The 15,858-nt window shown below is 43.8% G+C and overlaps 1 protein-coding gene across 3 annotated transcripts in view; it reads right to left on the bottom strand.

The window, feature by feature from the left end:
* Nucleotides 1-11,463: 11,463 nt before the first annotated feature.
* DOCK8 (dedicator of cytokinesis 8) overlaps nt 11,464-15,858 on the bottom strand; it is a 220,581-nt gene continuing 216,186 nt past the window's right edge. For all 3 annotated transcript variants that reach the window (XM_060199742.1, XM_060199743.1, XM_060199744.1), the window contains 2 exons: nt 13,418-13,588; nt 11,464-12,513 (listed from right to left, as the gene is read on the bottom strand). In XM_060199742.1, the coding sequence (XP_060055725.1) occupies nt 12,453-12,513; nt 13,418-13,588 (232 nt within the window). In that variant the 3' untranslated portion in view covers nt 11,464-12,452. The remainder of the gene's footprint in view (nt 12,514-13,417; nt 13,589-15,858) is intronic.

Raw genomic sequence — 15,858 nt, 5'->3', positions numbered from 1 at the left:
GACTGAAAGGTGACTTACCTGGTAGAGTGCCCACTTTACCATGCTGATGGACCCAGTTTCAAGCTTCTGGCTATCAAATGGGTGCACCATGCACAGAGGAAGCTTCAGGAGTGGTGGAGTAGTGATCCTTTTGTCTATGTTGCTCTTTATTTTAATGAGAGAGAAAGCTGCGCGTGCACACACACACACACACACACAGACACACACACACACACACACACACACACACACACTGAGAAAGGGGGAGAGAGAGAGAGAGAGAGAGGAGAGTACTACTCAGCTCTGGATTATGATGGTGCTGGGGACTGAACCTGAGGTCTCAGTCAGGAAAGTCTTTTACAGAACCATTATGCTGTCTTCTCAGCCTTCTGAAGGTCCCCTATTAGTCTCTCATATTTTATCTAGGAAATTTAAGAAAAAAGAAAAGAGGAAAGAAAATAAGAGAAAAGAAAAGAAAAGAAAAGAAAAAGACCTGGAAGCAACCCAGGTGTCCAATGAGTGGCTGAGTAAGTTATGGTATATATACACAGTGGAATACTACTCAGCTACTAAAAATGCTGATTCACATTCTTCACTTTGTCTTGGATGGAGCTTGAATGAATAATGTTAAGTGAGATCAGACAGAAAGAGAAGGAATAATATCAGATGATCTCATTCACAGACAGAAGTTGAAAAACAAGATCATAAAAGCAAACACCAAAGTAAAAGATTCTGGGGGTGGAGGGTGGGGTTCAGGTCCTGGAGCATGATGGTAGAGGAGAACATAGTAGGGGTTGTATTGTTATATGGAAAACTGAGAAATGTTATGCATGTACCCACTATTGTATTTTACTGTCAACTGCAAACCATTAATCCCCCAATAATGGGAGTATGGACTGACCTGTCAATGCCCATGTCCAGTGGGGAAGCAATTTCAGAAGCCAGACCTTCCACCTTCCGTACCTCATAATGACCCTGGGCCCATACTCCCAGGGGCATAAAGAACAGGAAAGCTATGGGGGGGGATGGGATACGGAATTCTGGTGGTGGGAACTGTGTGGAGTTGTACCCCTCTTCCCCCCGCCTTTTTTTGCCCTTGTTGTTGTAGCCTTGTTGTGGTTATTATTGTTGTTGTTGATGTCATTCGTTGTTGGATAGGACAGAGAGAAATGGAGAGAGGAGGGGAAGACAGAAAGGGGGAGAGAAAGATAGACACCTGCAGACCTTCTTCATTGCCTGTGAAGTGACTCCCCTACAGGTGGGGAACCGGAGACTAGAACCGGGATCCTTATGACAGTCCTTGCGCTTTGCGCCAAGTGCGCTTAACCTGTTGCGCTACCACCCGACCCACAGTTGTACCCCTCTTATCCTATGGTTTTTGTCAGTGTTTCCTTTTTATAAATAAAAATTAATGAAAAAAGGGGGACTCTGGGGTAAGTGGGAGGGTTCAGATTCTGGAAGACAGAGGAGGACCTAGTGAAGTTTGAACTGTTATGTGGAAAACTGAGAAATGTTACATATGTTACATACAAACTATTTTATTTTATTTTACTGTTGACTGTAAATCATTAATTCCCCAATAAAATTTTTAAGCATTTCTAGCTAACCATTTTCTCTCTATTCCCTTAACAAAAGAAAATCATATCCTTTCTTCCTTCTTCTTGGTATCATAGGAGTTGGAACTTATAGAAAAAAAAAAAAAGATGACACTAGGAGTAGTGTGGGGGGGAGAAAACGAGGGAATGGGGAAGCAACATAATGGTTATTCAAAAAGACTCATGCCTAGGGGCCAGGTGGTGGTATATATGGCTGAGTGCACATGTTACAGTGTGTAAGGACCCAGGTAGTAGCTCAGTAGGTTAAGTGCACATGGCACAAAGTGTAGGGACCAGCACAATAATCCTGATTTGAGTCCCTAGGTCTCTACCTGCAGGGGGGCCACTTTACAAGAGGTGAAGCAGGTCTGCAGGTGTCTATCTCCCCCTCTCTGCCTTCCCCTCCTCTCTCAGTTTTTCTCTGTCCTATCCAACAACAGCCACAACAACAACAACAATAACAACAAACAACAACAAGAGCAACAAAATGGGAAAAATGGCCTCCAGGAGCAGTGGATTCATAGTGCAGGCACTGAGCCCCAGCGATAAGCCTGGAGGCAAAATAAATAAATAAATAAATAAAATAAAATAAAATAAAAATAGAAGAAGTGGAGGAAGAACAAAAGGAATAAAAGATCCAAATACTGCCAATATTAAATAGCAGTTTGTACTTAGTCATTCATTCTTTTATTATTATTATTATTCATTCTTTTTTTTTTTTGTAGCTGCTGAATTCAGCTCAGGGTCAGGTAGTTGGAACTGACTGACCCCAGTCACTCAGGGCACTGAGCAGGAAGCCCTACCTTCGCAAGGAGCCCCACACATACCCACATTCATGACTGCGACCCCTGAGAAATGCCAGTAAACTCCACATGCACATCTTTGGGAAGCAAGAGGAAACTGAGCAGCTCAAGAAAACCTCCACAGACCTGAGGGAATGTGCAAACTACCTCCAGACTGGATCCAGCAGGTGGCTCACTCATGTTACCATGCTCAAGGACCTGGGTTTGAGACCAGGGCTACTACATGTGACAGCCTATGGGGGCTGTACCGGGGGAGCTTCACACATAGTGGAACGGTGCTGCCATGTCTCTTCTTTCTCTTCTTCTGTCTTTCCTCCTCTAATAAAAAACAAACAACCCCCCCCACCCAAAAAAATATCCACTGTGAATGGTGAAGTCATGGAGGCATTGAGCCCCTGTGATAATGTTGGGGGTAATGTGAGGGAAATACAGTTATTACATCCAGACAGTGTCCCTGATCAGGAAGATATATATTTTTTGCACCTCAACTTTAGGACAAAACTATGTGAAACTGTGTTGTTGTAGGATCTGCTGTATGCACTCAGTCAAGCCTGAGCCAGTTAAATCTGATTCTGTAAGAAAAGGGTGTGTTGAGACAGGTGTGTGTGTGTGTGTGTGTGTGTGTGTGTGTGTTAAGAGATCCAAGTAATTTCAAATAGTAGAATGAACTCTGCAGTATTTCAAAAGTGGGCCATACCAATCCACATATCCAAATGAGTGTTTTGTATATCAAGTGCTAGGACAGCTGGTGCATCTGAGCAGAGGGTATGAATTTATAATCAAAGAAGTGGTACTATTGGGGCTGGGGAGATAGCACAATGGTTCTGCAAAAAGACTTTCATGCCTGAGACTTCAAGACCCCAGGTTCAATCCCCAGCATCATCATAAGCCAGAGCTGAGTAGTGTTCAAGATAAAAAAAGAAAATGGTGTTACTAATATGAGGCATTATACAGTGACTACCGGCTGCAGTCTTGTGGTTGAATCCACACCCTTCCTCAGTTGAGTGATTCAGGACACACGTTCTTTTACTGCTCTGAGCCTCAGCTTGCTCATCATGGGCAATGCTTTAAAGGTGGTTGTGAGAAGTCAAGCAAGGGCATGTGTAGGCCTTAGATACTGACACCTCATCAACACTCGGTCATTGCCAGCTCCTGATGGCAATTAGTGCAGTAACCAGCACGTGCAGATGATAAGGTGCACCAAAGGACACATTCAAACCCTGGAAAGGTTTTCTGTCTCCAGGGCTTCATGACTGCAAAATCCCACCACTCCTGGAATACTTCTTTTCTCCTTCTTCCTCCCTCCTCCCTTCTTCAACTTTTGTTTTTTTACATTTGAGATATAGGAGTAAGAGGAGAAACATCACAGCATGTGCATACTGTTCCACTTCCTAATGTCTTAACATGCACGTGGTTTAGGAGCCCTGATTCCTGCCCAGCAACCCCAGTTTCTGTATCTCCCTCAGAACATCACTCACACATGATTTCCTGTCTAAGCTTTTAGAGTCAGGGGGTTTATGAAGTGTGCTCTCTTAATGAAAAGTTATAGCAAAGTTCTTCCTTGATGAAAACTAATTTAGAGTGAACAACTGGACTTAACTTACTAGCAATTAACTATAGTCAGCACTTTCAGGGACTCACTTTTTGCTGCTGATTGCTTTTCCCATCCCCAAGCATTTAAAAAAAAAAAGGGTGTGTGTGTGTGGTGGTGGGGGATGGTAGGGCACCAGGTTAAGCACACAGAGAAAGAAGCACAAGGACCAGTGCAAGGATCCCAGTTCCCAGCTCCCCACCTGCAGTGCGGGTGTGTGTGTGTGTGTGTGGGGGGGGGGTGCTGGTCACTTCACAAGCAGTGAAGCAGGTCTGTAGGTTTGTTTCTCTCCCCCTCCCCCCTCTCGATTTCTCTCTGTCCTATCCAACAACACCAAATGGAAAAGATGGCTGCCAGGAACAGTGGATTCATGGTGTAGGCACCAAGCCCCATCGATAACCCTGGAGGAAAAAAAAAAAAAGATTGATAATAATCCCTTTAAAGCCATCTCCCATTCTTTCTTGATTTCTCTCTCTGTCCAATACATAAATAAATAAATAAAATATTTAAAAGAAGAGGAAGAAGGAGGGGGAGGGGGAGGAGAAAATGAACTTCCTGGGAAATGTCTTCCTCCCTCTTGTAGAATAATGTACATAAAGGCTTTCAGCCTTTTTGTTCTTGGGAGTAAAATTTCACAGCTGTACTGGAATCATCTCATTTCTGTCTCAATTGTCTGAGTGGAGATAGTTTGAGACTCTAGGATGCATGACACCCCCAGAAGGCTGCAGTCTGAAGCTCTGATGGATTGAAGCAGATCTTATCTCACTTTTGGCATGAGGGCAATGCCTTATTCACAGCTCTGTACCATACAGAAGTGAGTCTGTGCCCAAGCACACAGGAATGCAAACCCAACAATTATTTACCAAGTGGAATGTGTGTCTTGTGTTTCTTTCTGTCTTAAGGGAACTCTGTTGACATTTCTTGGTTTTAGTTTTGATGGAGTGGGTCGTTAACATGTTAGAACCTGATTGGGGGGGGGGCAAAATTCCCTATTTTTTTTCTCTTTTCAGGAAAAATCATTTCTATGTGAAAGACCATCTGGAGAAGTGGGTGAATAATAAATCACTGCGAACAGCAATTAGACTTACTGAGAGTCCAGTTATTTTCTTGCAAGTCAAGACAGGAGTATATGGGATGAATGTCTACGAATAATATTGTAGTCAAGTTCCTTGTGGGAAAGACAAAGGGTAGGAAGACCCAGGCTGCCATTCCAAGAAGAAAGGAGGGACCATCTGCTGCAGTGGGAAGGAATGAAACAGTATTTGAAATTCTGTCATCTTTGCAAATATCAGATGTGATTTTTATCCTATGAAGCTTTTCTGACATCCTTGAAAAATACTGTGTTCTGTAATTTTTCACTGATCCATTGATATAAATCAAGATAAAGCTTTTCTACTTCTGTCAGTTTTACCAAGGAGCTGGACTCTCTGACCTGAGTCAGCTCTCTTAGCTTCTCCTTCCCCATTTAGGAAGCTAGTGAAAATGCCCCTGTGATTCAGCTCCTGCCGCAGAAGTGATTGGTAAGCAAAAATCCCATCCACCTAAAAGTAGTGGGTTTCAAAGAAGAGGAAGTCAACTTATGAATAAGCTTGAGTGATGCATTTTCAAAGAATAAAATAATTAGACTTAGGACTGGGCAGGGGAGCACCCAGTAGAGTGCATGTCACCATGTGCAAGGCCCCTGGTTCAAGGCCACCCCATCCCAGGGGGTAAGCTTCAGGAGCGGTGAAGCAGTGTTGTAGGTGTCTCTCTTGCCTTCTTTATCGCCTCCCTTCTCCTTTTCTGTCTCTATCAAAATAAAAGAAAAAAAGTAGAGGAAAAATGACCACCATGAGAGGTGGACTCATTATGCAGGCACTGAGCACTAGTGATAACCCTGGTAACAAAACTAACTAACTGACTGACTGACTAAATAAAGTAATCAGATATAACATAAATGTTAAAAACAAGGAGGATGTTTCAATGAATTATTAAGATTATAGATATTCTTATTTCTATCACACTCCACCTCTCCCTTCCATCCATCAAATGAATAGCAAAACCCACCTTGAAAGTTTCACTGTATCCTGTCTTTTGAACAACTTTGTCTGAGCCAGGAGGTGCAAATGGTTGAGCACACATGTTACAATGAGCAAGGACCTGGGTTTGAGCCCCCGGTAACCACTTGCAGGGGGAAAGCTTTGCAAGTGTTGAAGCAGTGTTGCAGGTGTCTCTTTATCTCTCTCCCTATCACCCCTTCCCACTTGATTTCTGGCTGTCTCTATCTAATAAATAGAGGGTGTTTTTTGTTTTTTTGCCTCCAGGGTTATTTCTGGGGCTTGGTGCCTGCATTACGAATTCACGGCTCCTGGAGGTCATTTTTCCCATTCCCATTTTTGTTACCCTTTTTATTGCTGTCATTGCTGTTATTATTGTTGGATAGGACAGAGAAAAATCAAGAGAGGAGGGGGGGGAGAGAAAAACAGACACCTGCAGACCTGCTTTACTGCTTGCAAAGTGACCCCCCCTATATTTGGGGAGCCAGGAGCTCAAACCTTGATCTTTATGCCAGTCCTTCTGCTTTGTGTCAAGTGTGCTTAACCTGCTGTGCCCAGCTCCCAAATAAAGATAATTAAAAGAAATTCTTAATATTAAAAAGAGAGAGAGAGGGAGATACCACACCATTGAAGCTTCCCTTAGTGCAGTGGGGGGCAGAGTTGAACCTGGGTCATACCCATGATAAAGCAAGAACACTACCTAAGTAAGCTACTTGCCAGATCTTGATGAGTTTTACAGCTCTACAATATAAAAATAGGTAGCGGTTGGAGTAGGGTTCAAGTGCAGTGATCAGCATTCAAGTTCCCAGTCCTGGCTTGCAGGGGGATGCTTCAAGAGTGGTGAAGCAGTATTACAGGTGCCTCTCTTTCTCTCTTCCTTTTTAGCTCCCCGTTCCTGCTCCATTTCTCTCTGTCATATCAAATAAAACTAAGAGGAAAAAAATGGCTCACTAGGAGCAGTGAATTGGTTGTGAAGGCACTGAGCTCACTGATTAATTCTGGCAGCAATTAAAACACACATACACACACATACATAAATATATGAATGTTATCCATTTCAGCTATGTAACATAATTATGCAAATGCAAAGCAGCTAGGAAAGAAACACCTTTAAAATGCAATGGATACATACCATGGTAGGATTATGAATTGTTTTCTTCCCTTTGTATCATAGAGTCAAATTTCTCAACCTCCATGTTCTAAGTCAATGTGGCTTGTTTTCTATGACTTCTGTGTTTTCTTCATGGGCTCCCTCTGCTCACAACACTGGGGGTGTCTGTCTTTGGAGTGGAAGAAAGTTTGGACTTCAAAGATGGACTTGCTGTGGCTGGGAGAATGACTCAGCAGCTTTAGTCATGCCTGGCAAGTTTGAGACTGCAGGCTTGAGCCTCAGCACTAAGCTAGAATCAAGCTAGAACAGTGCTCTGTTATCTCTCTCTTAATCATTCAAATAAGTCTTTCAAGATAAACCAGGAAACTATAAAAATGTTGATTTCCTTTCAAGGTAAATGGTGAGGACATCTGGACATAGAAACTTGTGTCAGGAGGATGCAGAAAGCTCTAGACTGGCTCACCTGGGCCTGAGAAATAGCTCCCTGCTTAGGGCACATGCCTTGCTGTATGCAGTGGCCCAGATTTGAACCCTGGCACCACATGGCAGGTCCTATGGCAATAGAGGCAGCTCTGGTGCTGTCATCTTTCTCCCTCTTTCTCTCTATCTGAATGGAAAAGCAGTCTGGAACAAGTGAAACCATGTGTGGATCCACCAACAATCCCAAAGTCATATGTGACTGAATATTTGTATCCCACCAAGATGCATGTATTGAGGCCCTATCTCTGACCCCAACATGATGGGTTTTAGAGATGGGCTAATTAGAGATTAGGGTTAGGGAATTTCAGGAAGGTAGCTCCTTCACACATACTATGGCTGCTCTGTTCTCTTGTCACTTGTAGGACCTGGCTAGTAACAGGCACATTCAGTTCTCAGCTGTGCTCTGCAGAGCTGCACCACCTGGAAAACCACTCTCTTATCTCTTCAGCCAGTGACTTCCCATTTTATTTATGCTTATATTATCTACTTATATAATATTTATATTTCTTCATATTAACTTTTAAATTTATTTTATTTGATAGAGAAAAATTGAGAGGGAAGGGGGATAGAGGGAGAGAGACACAGGCAACCCTGCTTTACCACTTGCAAAGTTTCCTCTCCCCCTCCCTGCTGGTGGGGACTGGGGGCCTGAACCTGGGTCCTTGTGCATGGTAACACCTGTGCTTTATCAGGTGTGCCGCTCTCCATCTTCTAGTGGTGGGGAAAGAGTAAAGGTGAAAGTCATTTTGCTGTCAAGTTAATGCCACAAAGATCCTTGCCAAAGGAAGAACTGAACTGGATTCAATAGCGTCCATCCAGAGAAAGTCATGTCCTCCCCCTCCCAGCCCCCGCCATAAAGGTCTTAAGAATCAGGAGCATGACTTTCAATGGAGGTTATGCTGTGTTGTCTCCACTAGTTCCACGACAGAAATTTTATTTATTCATTTAATATTTTTTCTTTTTTAAAAAAATTATCTCTATTTATGAGAGACAGCCAGAAATCAAGAGGGATTGGGGAAGATAGAGAGGGAGAGAGAAAGAGAGACACCTGCAGACCTGCTTCACCACTTGCAGAGCTTTCCCCCTGTAGGTGGAGATGGGGGGGGCTTGAACCTGGGTCCTTGCGCACTGTAACATGCGTCCAATCAGGTGAGCCACCACCCAGCCCCCCATCATGATAGAAATTTTAGTAGCCACCAGAGATCCTGCTTTTTGTCTACTTTGTGTCACCAGAGTTCTCACCTCTGAGAGTCCACTGAATGTGGTGGAAATTTTTTTTTTTAATTTTCCCTAGATAGAGGGTGAGATAGAGAAGGAGAGAAGGTAAGATACCAGGGCACCATGCTCTACCCTTCAGGAAGCTTCCTCTTTTCACAGTGCTCCCATGTGATATCCAGGAGTTCAAATCCAAGTAAAGTGCACACTATTGGCTGAACTATCTCCTAGAGCCAGAGACTTAGGTTTTTAACCAGGGTCTATAAGGTTTGATGTAAATTATTGAAACTAAGGTCTAAGGTGATTTGAGGGAAAGTAACATCATAAACAAACAAAACCTCAGTTCTTGCTCATGCATTCCATGCTTCGATAACAGTCAAGAGTGAATGGAGCATCCCAGAGGGATCAGGAGACGGCATACCCTGTAGAGTGCATGTGATACCATGTACAAGGACCCAGGCTCAAATTCCGATTCCCTACTTGCAGAGGGCAAGCTTTGCAAGTGGTGAAGTAGTGCCGCAGGCCCCCCCCCCCCTCTCCCTCTCCCTCTCTCTCATTTTCTCTGCCTTTATTTAAAAAAAAAACAAAAAAAGGAAAAAAGAGGGAGGGAAGAAATGGCCATTGGGAGTAGCTGTGTATGAACCAGTGATACTGCTGGTGGCAATACCAAAAATAAATAAATAAACAAATAAATAAATAAAGCAGCTCAGAAAGTTGTGCAGTGATTAAAGCTTGAGACTTGAAAGCGTTAGGTTCTAAGTGTGATCCCCAACATTGCATGTGCTAGAGTGAGATCTAGTTCATTCTCATATATATATATATATATATATATTCCATGATTTATTTTTCACCAGAGCACTGCTCAGCTCAGGCTTATGGTGGTGCAGGGAACTGATCCTGTGACTGGGGAGTCTCAGGCATGAGAGTCTCTGCATATCAATTATTCTATCTACCCCCACCTGAAAGACACCCTTTTGACACTGACTTTTCCCACTAAGTCTGATTTTATTCCATTTCCTGGTTGTCCTCACTCTTTTCTCAGAGACCCTTCTGCCTTTAGTGCTATAGTTCTTTTTTATTTTTGCCACCAGGGTTATCTCTGGAGCTTAAGGTCTGCATTGCACCTGGAAAACATTTTTTTTATAGCAAATTATCAGGAAGCTGTGGCTGGGCAGTGGCTCAGTTAGTAGAGCCTGTGTGTTTACCAGGTACAAGGCCGGCACTGTATTTCTACTGGGCAATGCTGTTCTAGAAACTGGCCTACTTACACTCATTCATTCATGGAGTCACTCACCTAACACTGATTGTCTTCTGTGTGTTGGGCCCTAGGGCGGGGGGGGGGGGGGGGGGGGGGGGAGGGAGAAGCAAAACAGTGATCACAATTCCTGCACTGGTCAACCAAGGAGCAACCACAAGGGAGACTAAAAAAACTGACAAGTTCCTGGAACCTCACCTCTCCAGAGGCCTCCCCCACTAGGGAAAGATAGAAACAGGCTGGGTGTATGGATTAACTTACCTATGCTCAAGTCTAGCGGAGAAGTAATTATAGAAGCCAGACCTTCTACCCTCTGCACCCCATAAAGATCTCTGGTTCATACTCCCAGAGGGAAAAAGAATAGGGAAGCTTCCAGTGGAGGGGATGGGGTATGGAACTCTGGTGGTGGGAGTTATATAGAATTGTACCTGTTATCTACAATATTGTTAATCATAATTGAATCATCAATAAAAATACTAAACAAGGAAAAAGTAAAGCCCTCTTTCAGAATATTATACACACCTGATTTATACACACCTGATAGTATAAACAGAACTTCTGGAATAACCACATTGCACTGTCTCTCAGGACCACCATGATTATATATATATTCCTTCCTCCCTTCCTTCCTAAGGCAGAAGGAAATGGGGGGGGGGGGCTGGGCGGTGGCACAGTGAGTTAATTATACATGGTGCAAAGCACAAGGACCTGTGCAAGAATCCTGGTTTGAGCTCCTGGCTCCCCACCTGCAGGGGGGTCACTTCATGGGCAGTGAAGCAGGCCTGCAGGTGTCTATCTTTCTTTCCCTTTCTCTGTCTTCCCTATATCTCTTGATTTCTCTCTGTCCTATCCAACAACAACAGCAGCAATGGCAACAATAACAACAACAAAAGGGAAACAACATGAGCAACAAAATGGGAAAAAATGGCCTCCGGGAGCAGTGGGTTTGTAGTGCAGGAACCAAGCCCCAGTGATAATCCTGGAGGTAAAAAAAAAAAAAAAAAGAGAGAGAGAGAGAAAGAAAGAAAGAAAGAAAGAAAGAAAGAAAGAAAGGAAGGAAGGAAGAGAGACAGACACTTGCAGCACTACTTCACTTCTCATGAAGCTGCTTCTTGTAGATGGGGACCAAGGGTTTGAACTCAGGTCCTTGCACATGTTAATGTGTGTATTCAACCAGGTACATCCTACCCAGCCCCTAAATATTTCATAACAAGTGCTGTTGTTATTACTGTAATCCCAATAGCACTCTCTGACCAAGGCTAGGACTCCACATCTTTCTTCTTTGAAATGCTTTCTAACACGTCCAGAGTTGTCAAAAATAAGATACATGAGTCACAAAGGGAGGACAGTGCATATGTAGCTCTTATTACATTTTTCAGTACCAGTCAAAGTCATCAGTCATACGAAAAATATATAATTTAATTATCAGATAATCATTTTGTTCATCTTTCTCCTAAAACACAGTGTCTAAAGGACCCAAAGCTGGTAATTATGCTGTGTAGTTGTGGTAAGGATGCTGACAGATGGCACGCTTGTTCCAAAAGGAAGGCAGAGATATTGTCCTGTTACAAACAATTGGATTGGTCCCAAAGGGCAGGTGAAAAAAGCGTAAGAGCAGAGAAAAAGGGCAGAAACACACAGCATTGCCAGGGATCTGTCTTCAGCAAAGTGCATTGTCTGGTCCCAGTGGGTGCTCAGGTACCTTGTTGCTCCTCAGTCAGTCTTTGAGCCCTTTTTCTCACAGCACATTGAATCCACTTAACAGAAACCAGAAGCCGGGGATAAAGAACCATCAGACCACTTCTATGCAAACAGGATTGGGCTCGCACATCATTAATTTCTTTCCAAATCTTGAGTGCCATGATTCTTAAATTTCCCACAAGGATTCCCTTTACAAGGAGGTTTCCCCTCCTTGAAAATGTTCTGTTCTGCAAGCTGACCCCTGTCCAACCCCAAAGCAGGGATGGGGTGTGGTGGTGTGAACAGGCTGATGAGACTGCCGGACAGTCTCCATTTCCCCCCAGGCAATTTGGGTTAGGGGAAGTCACCTCTAGGGCAGATGGTGATGCTTCAGTGGGAGAGGCTACCTTTGCCTTGCTTTGTACAATATTGTAAGGGTGGAAAAAAAAAAGCTGTAATAAATACACAGATATCCCTGGCTAGTCATCCTCTGTCACTTTCACCTGTAGGTATGGCCCAAATCTGGCCAGACCCCACCTGTGTGTGACCCCCAGGGGTATGGGCTGCCTGAACCTCTGAGGTGCTGCCCTGTTGACTGGGGAGTGAGCCATTTGTCCCCTGGTAGCAAATGTCCTTTGTTTTCAGGATCAGTGAGTCCTTTCCCAGGTCTGTAGGGTCTTGGTCTCCAAGGGTGAAGGTGGTTTTTCTTAACTGCCCTGTGACAACTGGGTTTCACATTTCCTGAAACTGGATCTGTGGAAGGAGTCTCTGAAATTAAGAAAAGGAAGAGGACACTCAGCTTTTGAAAGAGGGGGTGGTGGAGACCACCCACTGGGCAGGCATCTCTGATGGAGAGCTCAGTAGGTAAATAAATTAGTGAAAGAAATGGAAGGATACAAAACAAACAAACAAACAAACAAAAAAAAAACCCAGGCAATCAGTTTGTCCTAGGAAGATTGCTGGCAGAGGCCAACATGAGCCCCCTGCCCCAGGCCCTACTCCACCCTTGGGCCAGAGAGAAGCTGTAGGGAGGCTCAGGATACAAACCAGTGGAGTTGGCGTATTGCACCAAAGTAAAAGATTCTGTGGGGTGGGTGTATGGGGAGAGTACAGATCCAAGAAGGATGACAGAGGACCTAGTGGGGGTTGTACTGTTATATGGAAAACTAGGAAATGTTATGCATGTACAAACTATTGTATTTACTGTTGAATGTAAAACATTAATTCCCCAATAAAGAAATTAAAAAAAAAAAAAAAAAGCCAGTGGAGCACACGCTGGCTGTTTCTCTGACTCCACTCCCAGCCTCAGAGTTTCTGGAGAGGCCTCTTGCTGAGGCCCAGTCCTATATCTTTTTGTCTTGCTACCACATTGCCATTGGTGTTTAGTGCCTGCACAGCTCCACTACTCCTAAGAGCCATTTTTTTTTTCTCCATTTACTCTAGAGATGAGAGAGAGAGGAAGGGAGAAAGACAGAAAAGAGACAACACAGCACCTTTCCATTGTTTATGAAGCTTCTCCCTTGCAGGCTCTCACCCATGCAGCCTGGGGCTCAAACCCAGATCCCTGGGCATGGCAGCATGTGTACTCTACCATGTGAGCCACCTCCCCCTTCCCCTGCCAAGTTCTATTTTTTAATTCTATAGGAAGAATGCCCGTCTGCTCTGCTCTTACCTCTTTTGACTTTCCACCCTGAATATTGGCTTGTAGAGTTCCGGAATCTTCCGCTCTATCATTGGCCTGAGGTTCTCTTTCAACTTGTTGTAGTTCTTTTTGAGTTCCTGCTGGTACTCCCTCTGGTCTGCCGTGATGAGACGCTTGTTTTTCTCCACAGCCTCACCACATCTGAGAGGCAAATATCAAAGCGGAGACAAAGTTTTATTTCTTTTTTCATTTGTTTCACTTTAAAAAATGTTCATTTTATTTTAATTAGTGGAAAAGAGAGATCAGAGCACTACCCAGATCTGTTTAAGTGCTTGAACCTGGGAACTCTGGGATCTCAGGTACGAAAGTGCGGTGTGCACCCCTACACACTATCTTCTTGGCCCTATTTACTTAATTTATTGTTTTCAGATAGTGGGTGACAGATGGCGAAAAAGAGAGAGAGGAACAGAGACACCACAGTACTGCTCCACTGCTCCCATGTGGTGGTGCTCCCATGTGGTGGCCAGGGATCTGAACCTGGGTCCTCGGGCATGTTGAGTATACATACACTCTACTAGGTGAACTATTTTGTGTCCCCACCTCCAATTACTTTTTTATTTTTGTTTATTTATTTATTTCCTTTTGTTGCCCTTGTTTTTTATTGTTGTAGTTATTATTGTTATTGATGTCATCGTTGTTGGATAGGACAGAGAGAAATGGAGGAGAGGAAGGCAGAGGGGGAGAGAAAGATAGACACCTACAGACCTGCTTCACTACTTGTGAATCCAGTCCTCTGCAGGTGGGGAGCTGGGGGCTCGAGCCAGGATCCTTAGGCCGGTCCTTGTGCTTTGCGCTACATGCGTTTAACCCGCTGTGCTACTGCCCGACTCCCTACTTTTTTATTTTTGAAGTAAAATATTTTATTAGTTAGTGAGTCAGATTACTGCTGTGACCTGAACATGAGGACTGCCCTCATGTTTGCAAGTCTGACACTCTACCTGCTGCAACTTTCCCTGGCCACTTAAACTTTGTTTCTTGTGAATTTGAAGTGAGAATAGTAAGACTTCTTGAGTAAAAGGCTGGGCAGCAGTGCACCTGGCAGAGTACACACATTAGTGACAAGGACCAGGGTTCAAGCTGCCAGTCCCCACTTGTGGGGCGTGGGGGTTAGGGGTTTCATGAGTGAATGAAATAGTGCTGCATGCACCTCTTTCTTCCTATCTCCCCCTTCCCTTCTCAATTTCTCTCTGCCTCTATAAAAGAAATCTTTAAAAAAATATTGAGTATTACTAGCAGTGTTTGCAAACTTATCAGATCAGAATCAGTTGTGGAACTTTTCAAATGCACTCCCCTTCCTTCCTCCCTCCCTCCCTCCCTCCCTCCCTCCCTCCCTTCCTTCCTTCCTTCCTTCCTTCCTTCCTTCCTTCTGATGCTCAATATGTCTCCTCCTCCTCCTCCTCCTCCTCCTCCTCCTCCTCCTCCAAGCATTAAGAATGGAACTTACAACTGCTTCCAAAGGACCAACCCTAGATATATTCTATGGCCTAGATTTTATTTCACCTGATTCTCTGGGATCCCAGTCAGGTCTTTAGACACACCAAGAGACACCAAATACAGATTTGTGTGCCCCAACTCTCACTTAATGAAACAGAGTTTCTAAGGAGGAGTAGCCAGGTATGTCTACTGTGGAAATGCCACCCAGGAAATACTAATGACAATACTAGTGACTTATTGCCACTTCCCAGGCACTATACAAGGAGATTCACATGCATCATTCTGATCAATTTGTCTGAAAAAGTAGGAAACTGAATATTTATCTTTATTTGGTCCCTGCAGCTCAGAATTGTCAGGATGCTTGGTCAAGATAATACTTTGAGGGAACTGTAGATCTGAGCTTCAAACTTAAATCACTGCAGAACAGAACCTGTCATGTTTACAAAGCAAACAACAAAACAAATAACCCAGTGATTTATGGCAATGGAAATGAACTTTAACCTCTTCCTGATATCTACCTGGGGAAGTGCCAAGAAAGAACAGTAAAAAACATGCTGGGAGAGGGCAGGGAGATAGCCTAATGGTTACACAAAGAGACTCTCAAGCCTGAAGCTTTCAAGTCCCAGGTTCAATCCCCAGCACCACCATAAACCATAGATGTACAGTGCTCTGGTAAAAACAAACAAACAAACAAAAACAAGTGATGGGAGAGAAAGAGAAAGGAAGAAAAGTGGAATCAGACTGATTACAGAAGCTGGAGCCACAACACCTGTGTGAGGTGAGTGTAATGAGTTTACACAGGAGCATCTGTGGGGGAAAGTTTTGCAAGTAATGGAGCTGTGCTGTGGTATCTCCTCTCATCTCCTTCTCTCTCTCTCTCTCTCTCTCTCTCTCTCCCTCCCTCTGTCTTTCACTACCTTAAAAAAAAAAAAAAGGAAAAATGTTGCTAGCAGCAATGGGTTGTGGAGGCACTGAAG

The sequence above is a fragment of the Erinaceus europaeus genome, chromosome 10 (assembly GCF_950295315.1).
Source record: "Erinaceus europaeus chromosome 10, mEriEur2.1, whole genome shotgun sequence".
Taxonomy (NCBI): domain Eukaryota; kingdom Metazoa; phylum Chordata; class Mammalia; order Eulipotyphla; family Erinaceidae; genus Erinaceus; species Erinaceus europaeus.
Note: the sequence above shows the minus strand (reverse complement) of the source record. Positions and strands in the feature narration are given on the sequence as shown.